At 42.4% G+C, this 15,524-nt stretch overlaps 1 protein-coding gene across 1 annotated transcript in view; it reads right to left on the bottom strand.

Moving 5' to 3' along the window:
• Positions 1-4,023: 4,023 nt before the first annotated feature.
• nexmifb (neurite extension and migration factor b) overlaps positions 4,024-15,524 on the bottom strand; it is a 45,236-nt gene continuing 33,735 nt past the window's right edge. Inside the window, exons 2-3 of the mRNA XM_046405993.1 lie at positions 13,427-13,557; positions 4,024-8,416 (exon numbers count right to left, since the gene is read on the bottom strand). Coding sequence (XP_046261949.1) covers positions 4,194-8,416; positions 13,427-13,508 — 4,305 coding nt within the window. The 5' untranslated portion in view covers positions 13,509-13,557 and the 3' untranslated portion in view covers positions 4,024-4,193. The remainder of the gene's footprint in view (positions 8,417-13,426; positions 13,558-15,524) is intronic.

Here is a 15,524-nt window from a genome sequence, read left to right as displayed (position 1 = left end):
CATGCTGATTCTTTCAAAAAATATTACTCATCTCAGTAGATCAGGATAAAAAAACAAATACACTAACAACTGCCCTAATGACCAACAGTTGTTGTAATGAGAGAGCATATAGCTCTCCATGCAGTGCGAGCATGCACTGAAAAAAACAAGTAGCATCTCATTTAACAACCACAGGTGTACCTGATCCATTCCATTAGACATTCCATCATATAATTTGCCTGCTCCCTTATCTGCTATGGGTGACTAAAGAACAAAAACAATGCTAATACCACCTGACAATTTTGGAGGCACACATCACAGGATCTGTTTATGGTCTGAGACACTATCTCCAGCTCCAATTAAGCACGCCAGAATGAGTTGCAGTGTGGACCACAGTAGCCCAGCTCAGAGTTATGGATGAGCAGTCACTCTAGCAATGCCTGACCCTGTGTGCTAATTAGATATGACATTAAAATAACATGAGCCAAAGCCAGACTTGTGCAGAAATTAAAATGCCTTTCGTCTAACAATCCTCCAATATAGCAAATAAGGACAGACTTATTGGACTTACTGAGGTTGTATTTACAGTTGCACATTTTTTGGCAAGAACAAACATTGAATATAACATTATGTTATTCACTGTTACTGTTGTTGTAATGGTATCACAAAGATGGGGGTGTGGGGTTGTTTGCTAGACAGATATGTTAATTACAAATCACTCCTGACATCTCAACAAGTTGATTATAATATTATATTTATATGTTTTCACAAAACTGTCTGCCATAGCCTTTTGTAATTATTGCTTCGAATGGACTGAATTTGTTTACAGATAAGCTATTAGTGTGGAGATTTTATGTTTACTGTTTATAGTGTAGTTACTGGCAACAGCAGTGGGTGGGTGGGTGGTAAAAAACACATCCCAACTCTCTTCAGAAAGCAGCATTCAAAATCTTATTTTAATTTGTATATTTACTCCATAAACATTATTACAAAACTCAGCAAGTTACCAATATTACATTATCACCATACAGGCTTGATCACAAATATTTAAAACTTTTGCAACAATTACAACAAAACAAAAAACAAAATAATACTCAAATAATTTACATGAAAATCTATAAAACAGCAAATTGTTCACAAATTATATTTTTTCCAAGTTTTCATTTTTTTTCTTTGCTTATTTGTGTTTTGCACAGTAACACAACACTCTCACAACAAGATCATGGTCTTATTACAAAACTCCCAACAAAATGTAAATATTTCTAGTTTTCTGTTGATACTTTCATATTTTGGTTTTTAAAACCAGAAACTTGTCATTGTATATCCTTTCCACTGCCCATAGAGGCGCATAAAAGGTTACTCACACACACAAATACTTCACAGCACTTTCTAAGAAAAATATACACTTACAAAATATGTTACAAATTGGCACACAAAAAATATACAAGATTTTGTAGTGTCAAGAGTTCATTAAGATTCCTTCTGATAACAACTCTAGACAGTATATATAAAGCTTGGTAATCTTTTTAATGAAAAGAGCAAAAGTAATTCCAATCAATGTCAAAGAATCATGAAGTGAATACATCAAACATAACATTATAATATACATTCATAAAGAGGGTTAGGTACCTAATCTATTTTGCATTTCTTTTTTGTTAACTCTGGGAAAACAAAAAAAAAACAAAAAGAAAAAAAAAGAAAAAAAAAGAGAGAGAGAGAGAGAAACAAAACAATTGTCAGCTTTCTTAGCACCATTAACATGAGGCAGCTCAACAGTGGCACATTTTAAAACCAAAAGAAGAAAAAGAAAAACATGAACTCAGAGAAGTACATTCAATTTGACAATAGGCAAAAATGAGAGAAGGCAGACTAAATGGGCTTGCAGCCCATGCGGAGCTTCCCATCAGCAGCTTGTCTTGGTCCTAACCCTGATACACTGGAGAAAAGAAACAAAGGATCATGGCAGAGAGGAGAGAAAAAAAAGACAGAGAAAGATTGATTATGATTCTTGCCATACGCAAGCAATCAGTTACTATCACCTGTGCGTCAGAATTACCATATCCAGTGTGACAAGGCCTGTTTTTACATCAAGCTTCAATTTGTCCGGACATCTCACTTTAGTCTCTTGTAATTAAAAATCGTATTTAACATTCTAAAGAGAGAGGAAATATAGGCCTTTTGATTGAGTTTATATTTGAACAAGACACTCTTAGCATATGAAGGGGCTCTGCATATCTCCTGAAATTAATTTATTGTATAAAATCAAAATATTTTACAACTGATTAAGCATGATTGTATGGTTCATTTTAAGGTGGATTTATTTTAGGGTATTGAGGCAGTGAATGAGCCCAAAGTAGTTCATAAATAGCCGGGGAATATACTGGATCAGATAGCACCAATACTTTTTTAAACCTTTATTTGGCCTTTATTTTATGGTGACAATATTTTCTGCCAAAATACTGACCCCTCAAAAAATGAGATGACAGTTATTAAAGATTACATATGAAAATAAAGTACTTTCAAAAGAAATTAGTTAAATTTAGAAATGATATGACAGTGATCCAAAATAATCAGAGGCTGAATATACCAGTTGTGTAACTTAAACTACGGCAGTGTGGAGACATAAATTAGACGAAAATGTCAGGAAAAATTACTGTTTAAATTACCATTTCAGGTAATGTATAAGTAAGATTCCCATGTGGCTATAATGACATGCTTTCCTTCATTTACAAGATTACTGATTCCATTTGTACTGAAAACTGCTTTCACATTCACATTAAATCTAACTGCAAAAATGTAATGTCCTTTCACAACTGATGCGTGCATCAGAATCTCTATGAGTAATAAACTGCCTTGAATTTCCAGTACAAAACCGACATTCAGTGAGGCACAGCCCCAACTGACAAGTAATTTCCTTGCTTACCCTCAAACATCTGCACTACACTCTCCTTGGTCCAGAGAAAGCTGGTTTGAACATCTCTTTTTTCATCTTCCTTCTCTACAGTAGCCTTCAGAGCAGATCTCCCCTTTGCCTCTCTTTTGTTGCTTCTCAGTGCCAGGCGATGTTGAGGTAAATTGAATTTGGCAAACAAAGTGGGGGAAATGAGGAGAATTCAGAGTCTTTCTGATTTGGTTTAGTGAGTGGCGGTGTACCACTGCCAGCTGTTGGTGCCTTTCATCAGAGAAGAGAGAAAAGTCCCAAATAAAGAATTCCTGTAGTGGCAAGTCTCTGCAAGGAGTCTCCAACCCGAGCAGCCAATACTCCAATGGATAGAAAAGAGGAACAGCCAATATTCACACATATATAAGAGGTCATTTACACAGCATTGTTACTTTTGGCACATTAATTTTAAGATTATAATCATCTTTTTTTTGCAAATATTGCATGTCCCTGTACAACATTGACAAAAATACTCTGAGGGTGGAGCTTTTATGAATTTGCAAGGCGTAAAAATGTAAATTTAGGTAACCAGTTCCTCTAAATTCCAGAAGAAAAAGAAACACTTGATAAAAGGAAATGGGGAGTCACTCCAACTTTGGGGAAGGGAAAGACAACGTCTGATATGTCATCAATACAAAATGGTCCCATCTTGTGCTGTCAAGATGTCTTGGGCTTAAATAGGTCTCATTAATCGTAGGTTTCCCTCTTGAAATGAGCCAGGCAGTGTATGAAGGACAGCAACAACAGGACATCCATATTCTGCATACAAAAACAGATGAGGAGGAGGGGTGCGTAGATGTCACTCAATGCATTTGTGTAATATAGCTACATCTTTAGGGAAAAGGGGAATAAATACATAATTCAGGGGAGCTAGTTCTGCTGAGAAAATACAAAAACAAAGTTCCTCATAAAGGCGACAGAACTGTTTTCAAGGCTTATTCCTTTTTTTTCAGACAAAAGTAAAACAAAACGACTATAAGAAGAACAAACAAAGCAGAAACAACAAAAGCAAGAAAAATGCAGCCATGGTCGTTTCAATCTCAATCAAGCTTGACACAATCACTCAATAGGTAGTTTGCAAAGTACAAGAAGTTTTTCATGCAGATATTAATTTCCTCTTCGGGATGGGGGGTTAAAAGGAAGAGGGAGTAGTCAAGGGGGGAACGTAGTACTCATGCAGCTCTGGCATAGCGTCTGTATGCTTGGGAGGAAAGGCTGAGCAGGTAGTGGGGGAAAGTGAGAAGGGGGTGCAACAGCAGCTGATAACAAAATATTACCTCAGTTTCTCAAAAGAGGTCATCAGTGCTATGTCCTTACTTGGGTCTCTCTCAGCTCGCTTCCCCTTCAGTGTCTCAATCCGAGGAAACTTTGCACTGGTCTTGTGACGGTACAGCTTTTTGTGTGCAGGCCCGGGGTTAATAAAGTTGGGTTTATCAAACATGTTACAGCCCAAAGCTAGTTGAGGAAATAGGGGATGAGAGGGGTTGAATTTGGCCTGGTTTTTTCCTCCCTTGCCCCCTGCCTTTCTGCCTCTTCCAGCTCCTGTTAGCACAGCTCCCTTTTTTTTCAGGTCAGCCTCTGTGCCTGCCAAGATTTTGAGGGTCTTTAGGTTGAGGCTATTGGCCTCAGAGGGCATGCAGGCCTCAGACATGGGATTCCACAGTGGCTCAATAGAGGCCATCATGAACCTTTGGACCTCAGCCATGCCAGATACAATGTTGGACAGAATATTGGAGGGCTCCTCGAATTCTCTCTGGTCGTCCCCAACCAGGCTGTTGCTCTCTGACCAACCGGTGCCAGACCAGTCCCCAGTACTACCACCGTCAGCCAGGCCTGTGCCACAACCACCTGCCTGGTTCTTTGCTGCCTTACCCTCCAACATGGCCTTTATTTTTTTGGTGGAGCGCGAGTTCTGTTTGGGCGTCTTGACCTTTTCCGACTTAGGAGCTCTGGGAGCCCGGACTTTCTTTGGACTCTGTCCTGCAGCTGTTTGTTTGCAATTGCCTTTCCTCTTTGACTTTGTGTTTTTCTCACCAGCCAACATATCACCATTCTGTTCATCAAATTCTGTAACTCCCAGCTCCTTTTTATCCAAACATAACACATCCTGACTGTTAAAGTTGTGCAGCGGAAACTGGCTGTCTTCTACTGTGTATGCATTTGCTGTGTGCTCTTGTTGCTGCATAACATCACAGTTCCACTTTACCTCTCTATTGCAGTCCATAGTCATGTCATTCACATCCTGGTATTCTCCAACATTCCCTGCCATCTTAATCTCACGCCCCACCACTTGAGGGGACAGGTTAGGGGTCTCAGGAGGAGAAAGTTCTGACAGTGATGAGTGTCTAAACTTGTCAGGGGTGAAGTTGGAGATGTCCAGCAGGTCTGAGGACTCCCTGAGTGGGGTAAGGGCGTCCACACTCTGCTGAATCACCACTTTAGGACTGCAATGAGCTAAGAAGCTGTCTCGTCCCTCCTCCTCACCCTCTCGTTCACAAGACTTGAGGCTGAGGGAGCTGTAATTGCTAGAGGAGGCTGACAGAGAGCCCACTGAGTCATAGCTGATGAGCCTGCCATTGTCTGTGCACAGGGACCCTCTCTGGTATTGCACCTGGCCCTCCACACAGGCAGGCTGACACACTTGCAGATCTGCCCCAGGCTGCAGCGCACCCTCAGTCAGGTAGCTCTTCTCATAAAGTATCCTGTCAGCCTCAGGGCTCAGCTGGCTGTAGTTAGACACTGGCAGGCTGTCATTCAGGGGCACAGCAGTTGGGAAGTTGTTGGGTAAGATAGGAGTCTCAGGGGTCTCAGACCCAAAGCTCTGGCTGTGACTTGCACAGAGCTGCGGGTGCCACATCTGGGGGAAGCTGGGGCAATTCTGAGGAGACTGCTGGAGCTCTGACTCAGAGGGAGGAGAGAGGACGCAACTCTGAGCGAGCTGCAGAGAAGAAAACTGTTTCTCCTCTAGGGATAGCCCCAGAGGATACTGCTGCCTAGAGGGCTGCTGGGGGAAATAAGAGATAGCTGCTCCACTGGAGGAGTCTGTAGCATCTAACAGGGTCTGCAGGTAGCCCCCCGGGATGACAGGGACACCCGTTTCCACCTCCTCTGAGGAGGGAGCTTTGTCAGGAGAGCAGGTGGACGAAACAAAGGGGAATTTCTCCTCAGATGTGTGAGCGGTGGTGGTAGTTTCAGACAAATGGGGCTTGACTGCAGTTGAGCTAATGCCTGCCTCCTCTAACCCAGCAGTAGGGTCCTCAATCTGTGCCGCAGCGACACAGACATGCTTTTCATTTGTCACGCTTCTTCCCTCCTCTCCTTCTGCCTCTTTCATTTTCTTGCTCCTCAGCCTGGCTTCACTTTTGAATTTCCTTATCCTGACTGTTTTATTTCCTCCCAATCTCCTCCCCTCTCTCTCCTCCCTCTCCTGGGAGCGGCTTTTGGCTGTGACAGTGTGCGTGATGCAGTTTGTGTCTAATGTCACTGGGAGGCCTGGGGCTGCTATTATTCCCCCTACTGTGGGAGCGGCCTCTTCTTTAGTGACACCTCCCTGGCCTCGATCAGAGAGCAGGGAGCCCTGTGCTGTTGTTGATGGCTCCACAGTAGGAATCCTCTGAACCTTAAGCCTGTTTGCAATCTTGTATTTCCTTTTGGGATGATTAGAATTAAAAGGGCGATGATGGCGTCCGTTTAGATGAAAACCACGTTGTTGTTTATCTCTGGCAGCCAGCTTAAGCTGTTCCTGTCTCTCTCTTTGCCTCTCCTGCCAGAAATCCTTCAGAGGAGCCAGTGTCTCATATTTGCTTACTGTGTCTGTGTTTAAGCTCACAGTAGCATCCGCAGGGTCCAACTTGCCCAGTTTCACTGACATGAGCCTCTCTCCTTTAAACCTGTTGATGATGATGTACTTGATGACCACTGGTGGCTCTTTACGACAGGATTTCCGACGTTTTTTAGGGCACCAGTCTACATCCTCCTCCTCTTTTTGACCAGCTGGAGCTTTCTCTTTTTTCTCTGCATTCTTTTCACTCTCAAGCGAGTCAACGTCATATAAGTAATCATCACTGTATCGAACTTTTCTCTTGGAGCGCAATCCATAGTTGAGAGGGTTGGAAGGGCTGAGCAATCTCTTTGAGTGGCCCTTCTTAAACTTGCCCTCCTGCAGGGTGTCTGAGGAGGAGCCAGTGCAGGAGCTGTCATCGCTGAATTCACCGGACTCCTCTGTGGAATTGAAGTCCATTAGATAGTTGACTTTGGGAGTAGACATGGGTGATCCTTGGGAGCCATCAAGGGGACTCCCACCACTGCAGTCCCCAGACTTTCCTTCCTGCCCTGTCTCCAGTATGAGCTCATCAGTTTTGGGCTGAAGCTCCTCGGCACTCTTCCTCAAGACTCCTGTTCCTTCCTCTTTCTTGGCACAGTTGGCCAGGACACTGGGGAAAAAGTTAAACTGTGTCTCCTCTTGGAGCACATTTGTTTTTTCCCTCATGTTGTCCTGGAAAGACTCATAACGAATCTTCAGCGAACAGACATCACTGCTTAAAGTGGAATCATCGTCTTCATCATCAAATAGATTGTCAACATCTTCCTCAGAGAATAGGTTGACAGACAGTTCATTTTTAGAACAAAGGTCCAGCAGTTCCATCTTACTCTCACTGATAAAAGATTCAAAGTAGCCCCAGTCCTGGCCAGCATTAGCCAACAGAACCTCCTCTCCACTCACTTTGTCCAGTAACAGTCCCTCATACAAGTTCTTAGCTGTTGCATCATCCTCTGGGTCATCACAGTCCTCTGTTGTTTTGTTTCCATCCACTCTCTTGCCCTCACCTGGGGCTTTCGGCAGAGGAAAGCTAAGTAGCTGGTCAGAGAGGAGCTGTTCTCCATAGTGACTCACTGCCTCCCCCGCATGGCTCAGACACTGGATGCTGATGTTGTTGATGTCAGAGAAGTCTTCTCGGCTCACATCACCTATCCTTACACTGAGCCCTGTCTCTGTGTCAGGGTTGTTGTTAGGGTCACTGGGCGGGTTCTGAATGGGGTTAGGATGAGAGGCATCACGGGTCTCAATGAAGCACCCAAGGCAGGTGCGGGTAGGCTGAAGAAGACACTCGTCCGTGAGGGCAGACACTGAACTAGGCTCCATCATTGTAGCTGACAGAGGGAGGGCAACAGGCAGCAAAAGGGAAGTCTTCTGGGTGTCACCTGTTGGGCCCCAGGAGCTTACAGGTGGGTTGGGAAGTGATGTGGGAGTGGAAGTGTGGTGAAGGTGGGGAACTACAGTTGGAGCATCATCGGAGGAAGGTAAGGGAGCCGCGGTCAGACTCAGAGAGGAGTCAGTGCCAAGGGACAGGGGGATGGTTGGTGATGCAGGTGTGGTCCTCTGGTGCGTTTGGCAGGCCTGCTGTGAATTCTCTGCCGCAGGAGGAGGTGAGGATGGAGGGAGAGCAGCATCAACGAGCCTGCACAGACTCACATCACCACTCTGCTCACATACCGCTGCAGGGAGGAAAAAGAGAAAACATTTTAGCTCTTTCAACTCTTTTAACTGGAAGTTTGAAGTTGAATTACATTGTTTTTGTTCTGTAGTTACACTGACATTTCTTCTGGCTGCTGAAATGTAATTAGTGTCAATTAACCCCCTAGAGCTCAAAGTGTCATTTTGTGATGCCAGCCTTAAACAGAGAAAAAGACTGAAAAAGAGGTACTGGCAATGTCAAGTTAGGTGAAGACAACATCTTACTGCTTGCTGTTCAAATGTAAAAGTCTAGAACTAATGCAGGCATAAAAATTCCTGCCAAATTCGCAGAACACATAAAACACATAGAAGTCCTCCTCATGTTAAGCTAACATGGTGGGATAAGTGAAAATGATCTGCTGCTGGCAATGCAGAAATGCAGGAAATGCATTTCAGTTTAAGAGAATAATATGAGCCATTTTATGATACGTGTAAAGGAAGCAGTGTGATGTTTTAAAAAATAATAACTGTCTCTATTTCATGAGACCGTAGTTTCTAAATGGCTTGAATCTTGGGCTAAATAAAGCTTTCATTCATGGAGGGAAAAAACGTCACCCCAAATGTTACTAAATGGCTTGATGATATTAATATACAATGGAAATACTATCATATTGTCTAGTATACTATGTCTTCATTTACCAACCCAAGAGCAATATGAGATCAAATTAATGCAGTCAGTTTAGATTACATCCCTGTCCCTGTAGCATTTCATCTATACAGATGCGGATACAACTAAGCTCTAAGGTTACAAGATGCCAGAAAATTACACAGATTTGCAGCAACAATAGCAGTAATGACTAAACTGAAAGTAGGTTTTGGTGATTTTCTACAGGTCAATTGCGACAATGTCTTAATCAGTTGAAGACATCTACTGTATCTGATGAGTAACAATCAACAAAACCCACAGAAGTGGGTTTGTAGCAGCAGGCAGATAGCTTTGTTTGCTATGCATAATTAGATGACAGCAGCAGAGGCAGGTACATACACATGGGACACGACAGGCCCATATGCTGTAGACTGTATAACCAATATCATCTACACCTGCCTCCCTCTATAGACCCAAGCTGCTACCTCACAAGATATTCTTTAAAATCATGCCAGAAAAGAAATTAAAACTGAAAAATGTTCCTCAGCAATCTCTGTGTTCACAGAGGTTATCTAGCAACCATTTTAGATTGAAGGTACCTAATGAGGTACTGATAAATGCTGAATGCTAAATGCAGTATTCAAATATGGCTGTATTAATGGTGAGTAAATCTTTGAATGTGACTATGATTTGAAAGGGAATTAACAAGTTTGTGAATGCAGATCTCTTCTGGTGTTTGGCCGGTAGACATTGGAGCAACCACAATGCCTACTGAAAGCATACAGCTGCGCTACTGTCATACTTATTGAAGAAATCCTCAGGAGAAAGAATGCATCTTCCCTCTTCCTCTCGGAGTCAGAACATTGTTACAGCAACAACCACAGAAGCATCACAGTGAGGCATTTGCCATCACTTCCCTTCAATTGATTAGTCAAATGTCCTCAGTGCAAAAGCGCGTCACTGGCATATGTTTTATTTGAAGAGCACAGACCATAAAAAAGAAGTGGACATAGCTAATGTGACAATGTTGTCATCATATTATTTTTTTCCTTTCTTTTTTTTGTTTTTGAGTCAGAATCAACCACATATAGATGGTGGAGATGGAGTGGCACAAGGACTGGATTTGACTGAGAGCTAGAGGAGATCTGACAGTTCATCAGAACCACCAACCTGACTGCACAGTGACTTGTCCACCACAAGGTAGTCACACCCTAATTCATACCTTGCTGTCTCATAGATTTTACTCTAAATGGGACCATGATGAACAAAATGCTGTGTAGAGGAAAATTTGAAACCAACCAACTGAGACCACAAACTCATTAGGGAAATAACTGAGGTGATAAATCAAGGGAAAAGTAGAGTCATTTTCTCATAGAATTATATGCAATCAGACATCTTTCTGTAACCAGGGGAGTCACCCCCTGCTGGCCATCGAAAAGAATGTAGGTTTAAGTCGCTTCTGCTTTGGGTTCACTCACTCAGAGTGAGTTTTCCATTTATTATACTGTTTATTGAGTTAGTACTAATAGCCTTTTCCGTATTTAATATTAAATAAGTATTTTCTGTACAATTTTGAGCCACATTTCTATGTATGGCAAGAGTAAAGACAGGACGACTGCAATGATTTTTTTTGGCCAAGGACACAATTCATTTGGATTTATTTGTAACTATACGTAAACAGTGCTAGTGAAATCTACAAAGTAATTTTCTAGCACTTGTAGATAAGGCAAATATAAAGAAATTATTACTTATCTCTTTCATTAGCCCTACAAAGAAGCAAAGTCACAGAAAGAGGGAAATTACAAAAAAGGGAAGAAATTAACTGGCTTTATCCCCGTGCTCTCATGAAACCTAAGCTGCCACCTAATTTTGCCAAAAGATTGTTCAAAATTACTGTGAAACATTAAACTCATATTGAAAAATGTGTCTCCTCAGGCTTTATAATAGATTAACAATCTATGTGTGCATGCATGTGATTTTCTTGTATGTGTACGTGAGAGAGAGAGAGAGAAGGGGTGTGTGTGTGTGTGTGTGTGTGAGAAGGAGAGTGATAGAGTGTGAGTATCGGCTTGGGGGTATAGTGTTATCGAGAGGCCATCTGTCTCCAGCTGGACCATTAGCTCTTCAGCTGTTCAGAATGTGCCACAGATCAGTCAGTCAGACAGGTACACAAACACACATGCGCACACACACACACACAGGGTCTCACAGCGCCAACTGTAGATGACAAATCAAGTTTGACACCAGAGGTCAAAGGGGGATCAGCAGCTTCATATTCACTGATACAGGAAAACATAATGTTACTGCTGCATCTGAGCTGGCAAATGTAAACAAGATAAATATCCAAAATACTCACTGCTGCCAGAATATAATATATAGCTTACAGAAAGAGAATACACAAATAAAAAACAGACTTCATACACTATGAGATCCTCCTAACACAAGTTGTAGTTTTGTAATTGTGCTATCAGGAGAAGTCCTCCTTGAATAGAAACTCACACTGGATGGGACACAGTTCATTCAAGCTGGCATGGACATTCACCACTGAGCATATGGAAGGACCCCAGCTGCTGGCAGGAGACGGTGATCTTCTGATCCTCAGCCCCGCCAAGCCCAGCCATGCTAGACAGCCCAACCACCGCCAAACTAGACCAGACTAGACCAGACCAGTTAGCATTCGGAGCACTCAATGTCTTGTCCATCTTTCTAGCCGTGACATTCACGGCTTCATCCACCTGAGGTAAGTCTGAGCTACTCTGTGCCAGACTGCTCAACGGGGAGAGGAGCCCATGCCGGGGGACATGGTCATGGACATAAGGACAGAGACAAGTTGGCGTCTGTGGCCTCATCTATTAGCGTGTCAGATCCCACACATGCACACAAATATATTACCTCTCATCAGATGCAATCCACTTTCAGTCAATTTAGAAATCAGACAAGGAGAAAATCAAAAAAACATCACAATATGAAGTGCGATGCAAATTAAAACAGCTGACACGGCCTTCTTCTTTTTAATGGCTTTTTGAAGTCATTCCTCTCTCCCATCCTCTGTTTCCATCCCTTTCTTCCTCCTTTTTCTTCTCACTCTCTTCAATCTTTCCAACCTCCTCGCTCCTTATCCCTGTTATATGAAGATTTTTGCATTTCTAAAATGCCCAGTTAGCCATTCTGCAGCTCAGCCATCCAGGGCGTTCACTCATCCAGCTGGAAGGCTGGCCATCGAAGCTTGCTACCTATTGCTCCATCTTCACTATATTACATTTTGTGAATGGTGGGGAAAATCAATCTAGCCAGTACAGGATGTTCATAATAAGTGGTGAGTAACAGCACCATGATTCATGGCCATCCTCCTCAGAGAGCTGCCATATTACTGCTCAATGAAGCTGCTTTCACCCTTTCTTCTGCTGCTCTCTTTCCTACTCTCACTCTCCTTCCTCTCTCTTTTTCTTCTTTACTTGTCAGTGCCTCCCAAGGAACAGGCTAGTGCAAGGGATAATCTGTGTGATTCTCACAGTGGGGACTGGTCAGTCCCCACTGAGCCTGACCAGAGCTGAAACACTGAGATAAAACTCATCCAAGGTTCAGTGGTGCGTGGTAGAGGTAAACTTTAGGGGGCAGCAGTGGCTGAATGGGTCTTGGAAAATGCATAACATAAATGGGGCTTATATGTGAGTAAAAAGAAGGAACTACACTGCAGACGCACATGTGTTAATCTGAATTAACTTTTATATCAAGTCTTATGTCATTGAAAATTTACAGAAAGCCAACAGGTACAACCTATGGTAAAAACTAGATAAATAAACAATAAATGCAAATAAATGGTTGTGTAATGTTACACACACACACACACACACACACACACACTTTTGCTTATGCTGATGAATGTCAATAAGGGCAAGAGAATTAATGGTTTTACCCTCTTTCACGTTCACACCTTTTTATGAGAAAGGGTAGGTGTCATATTCCTGAGTTGCAGAAGCATCGGGGGAGAGGATTAACAATAGCTTAAAAAGCTTCATTTAATGTTTCTTTTAGACTTTTCATTTTAAATAAGACAGGATGTGTTTCACATTCCACACATCTTGTCAAAGAGCTTAAAACCAAGGGTGAAAAACTACAGAAACCTAATTCCATGGTATGTCGTAAAACTAATTGTCTTTTCAAAGTTTTTAAGATGTTGTGAGAGAAACTGTTTTCATTAAGCTTTCATTTATTCTAACAAATGCTTGATTATTCTTAGGAAAAGTTATATTTCTGCTCTCAGGTCACCAACCAAGCATCTCTGAATGTTCAAAGCACAGTTCAAAGAATTAAAAGGTAAATGTTATATTTTATGTGCATTTCTCATTTGAAATGAATATTATGGTTACAAGCCATAAATATGAAAAAAGTAAGTAGTTTTCACCTGTACTCTCCACTACATTTGCATTCTCTGGTTCTGAAGTCTTCACGATCAATGTGAGACTGGTGTCTGTTAACACATCCATCAATACGGCTCAACGCTTCACCTCCCACGCATCATTTTGACTGTCCCACCTGTTGAAAAAAGAGAGCCAGAGGGAAACAGAGAGGACAGAGAGAAATAAAAAAATATATGAGTTAGGAACAGATTATTAAAGGGTGACTGCCAAGTGTCTAATGCAGAATAACATGAACAGCAGTACATTAGATTTTATTGCAAGTTGGAGTAGTAACAGAAAAAGCTCTAAACATGATAGAGAAATCAAAGAGACCCTCGGGGCACCAAACAATAACTCATTTCTTCTCATAAATTTGTGTCTGTTAATTTAAACTTTACCAGCCAAGTAAGTACACACAGAATCACAGCTAAGATCACTATGGCAACTGTATGTCATACTATCCTATTTTAAGCTTCATTTAACATTTATAGCAGAGTTGTTAACCTATGCGAACCTTACATAGGCGTCTCTCAGCATATTTGTTTATTGTAATTAGCTGACTCCCTTCATTTTCTGTGCTTTGGCAGCATGAAAACCAACCGGGCTCAAAAGGGATAGATTAAAGAGATGATACTGGGGCGGTGACAGCAAACTGTGAACACTGACAATACTTTTTACTGTAGCGAGTGATGGTAAAAATGGGGGTGGGGATGACTGAGTGGCTATGAAGCAAGATGCAGCGCGCTGGGTACGACGTAAAACAAAACAATATGTTAAGATGGGGAGAGAAGAGAGGTTGAAGTTTGTCACCCTCTTGAAATTGGGTGGGGTGGCACAAAGAAAAAAAAGGCATATTAACCTTGTGTGATTCCTGAAAGAATAATGATGATACAAGAGACTCTGAGCCAGTAAATGATGAACATTTGATGCTGTGGCCTCCTGACTGTTTATATTGTTTTCTTTTTTCAGCTCCTGCAGTCCTTCTCTGGAGGAGTGAGGCTGCAGGATGACAAACGAGCCAGGGGAGGGGATCTAATAACATGATCTCCTTGTGGTGTGAAAACGGTGGCCGGGAGATTAAGACAGACGGCAGACAATAAGAGAAAGGTAGTGTGCAGCTGACTACAAACAACTGCCATCTCTTTCATCCTATTGCTTCTAAATGTCATTAGCTGTTCACTGACCTGAGCAGGAGAGCTACCTGAAAGGAACCCCTGCTTCAGCTTACAGTTGCATACACAGCGACTCAGTGGGTAATTATCTCATGAGCCATCACATCTGCCCATGTGTGCAGCAGGTACAAGGACCCAGTCGGTAAACCCAGCCAGACCCCATTCTTCTCTTAATAGGGAGGCGCTATCACTCCTAAAGCCGAAGCTTAAGAGTACATGGCATTTACAGAACTAAGGGATGTTTTTGAGGTCATCTTGTATCAATTCGGTACACTAAGAAATTGAAATTTTACATCTGGCAATAAAAACATCCCCTTCAACAAAGCATGAATAGGAATTGGATACCCCTCCTGAACTGGTTGACCCAGATGAGCTAAGTCCAGACTTGCCAAATCCAACTATCCCAGGGGATTCACAAAAAGTGAAGTCACTGCACACTATTAGACATAGGATGTAGCCAGCGAGTAGTGTGTCTCCAGAGTGGCAGTGACAAAACACACAGCTGGGATGCTGGTGAGGCTACAGAGGTCCAGCCAGAGCTCAGTGCCTAGAGCAGCTTGTGTAAGTGTAGCAGGGGAGATATGTGTGTGTGTGTGTGTGTGCGTGCACGTGTGCTTTTATGCCCAATTGCATGTGTGTTAGACAAAGCCCCAAGGCTCAGGATACACACCATCAGCATCCACTGGCAGAAGCTGCACATACAATCACATGAAGAGAAAGAGAGCAGTGGTGGGGGTGGGAAGGGTGGACGAAAGCCGGGCATTTCACAACACTCCAAACACCCTTCCTGCCAGCAAGCTCCAGTGCCTTGAATGTGTTTATTTTCCACATTATTCATGATTCTTTTGTATGCCCCCCCTCCCTTTACCTTCTCCACCACTCTGTCAAGACCTGACGAGACGCCATTTCAATAATGAAGATGGACTAACTG

The sequence above is a fragment of the Scatophagus argus genome, chromosome 12, assembly GCF_020382885.2.
Source record: "Scatophagus argus isolate fScaArg1 chromosome 12, fScaArg1.pri, whole genome shotgun sequence".
NCBI classification, from domain to species: Eukaryota; Metazoa; Chordata; class Actinopteri; family Scatophagidae; genus Scatophagus; species Scatophagus argus.
Note: the sequence above shows the minus strand (reverse complement) of the source record. Positions and strands in the feature narration are given on the sequence as shown.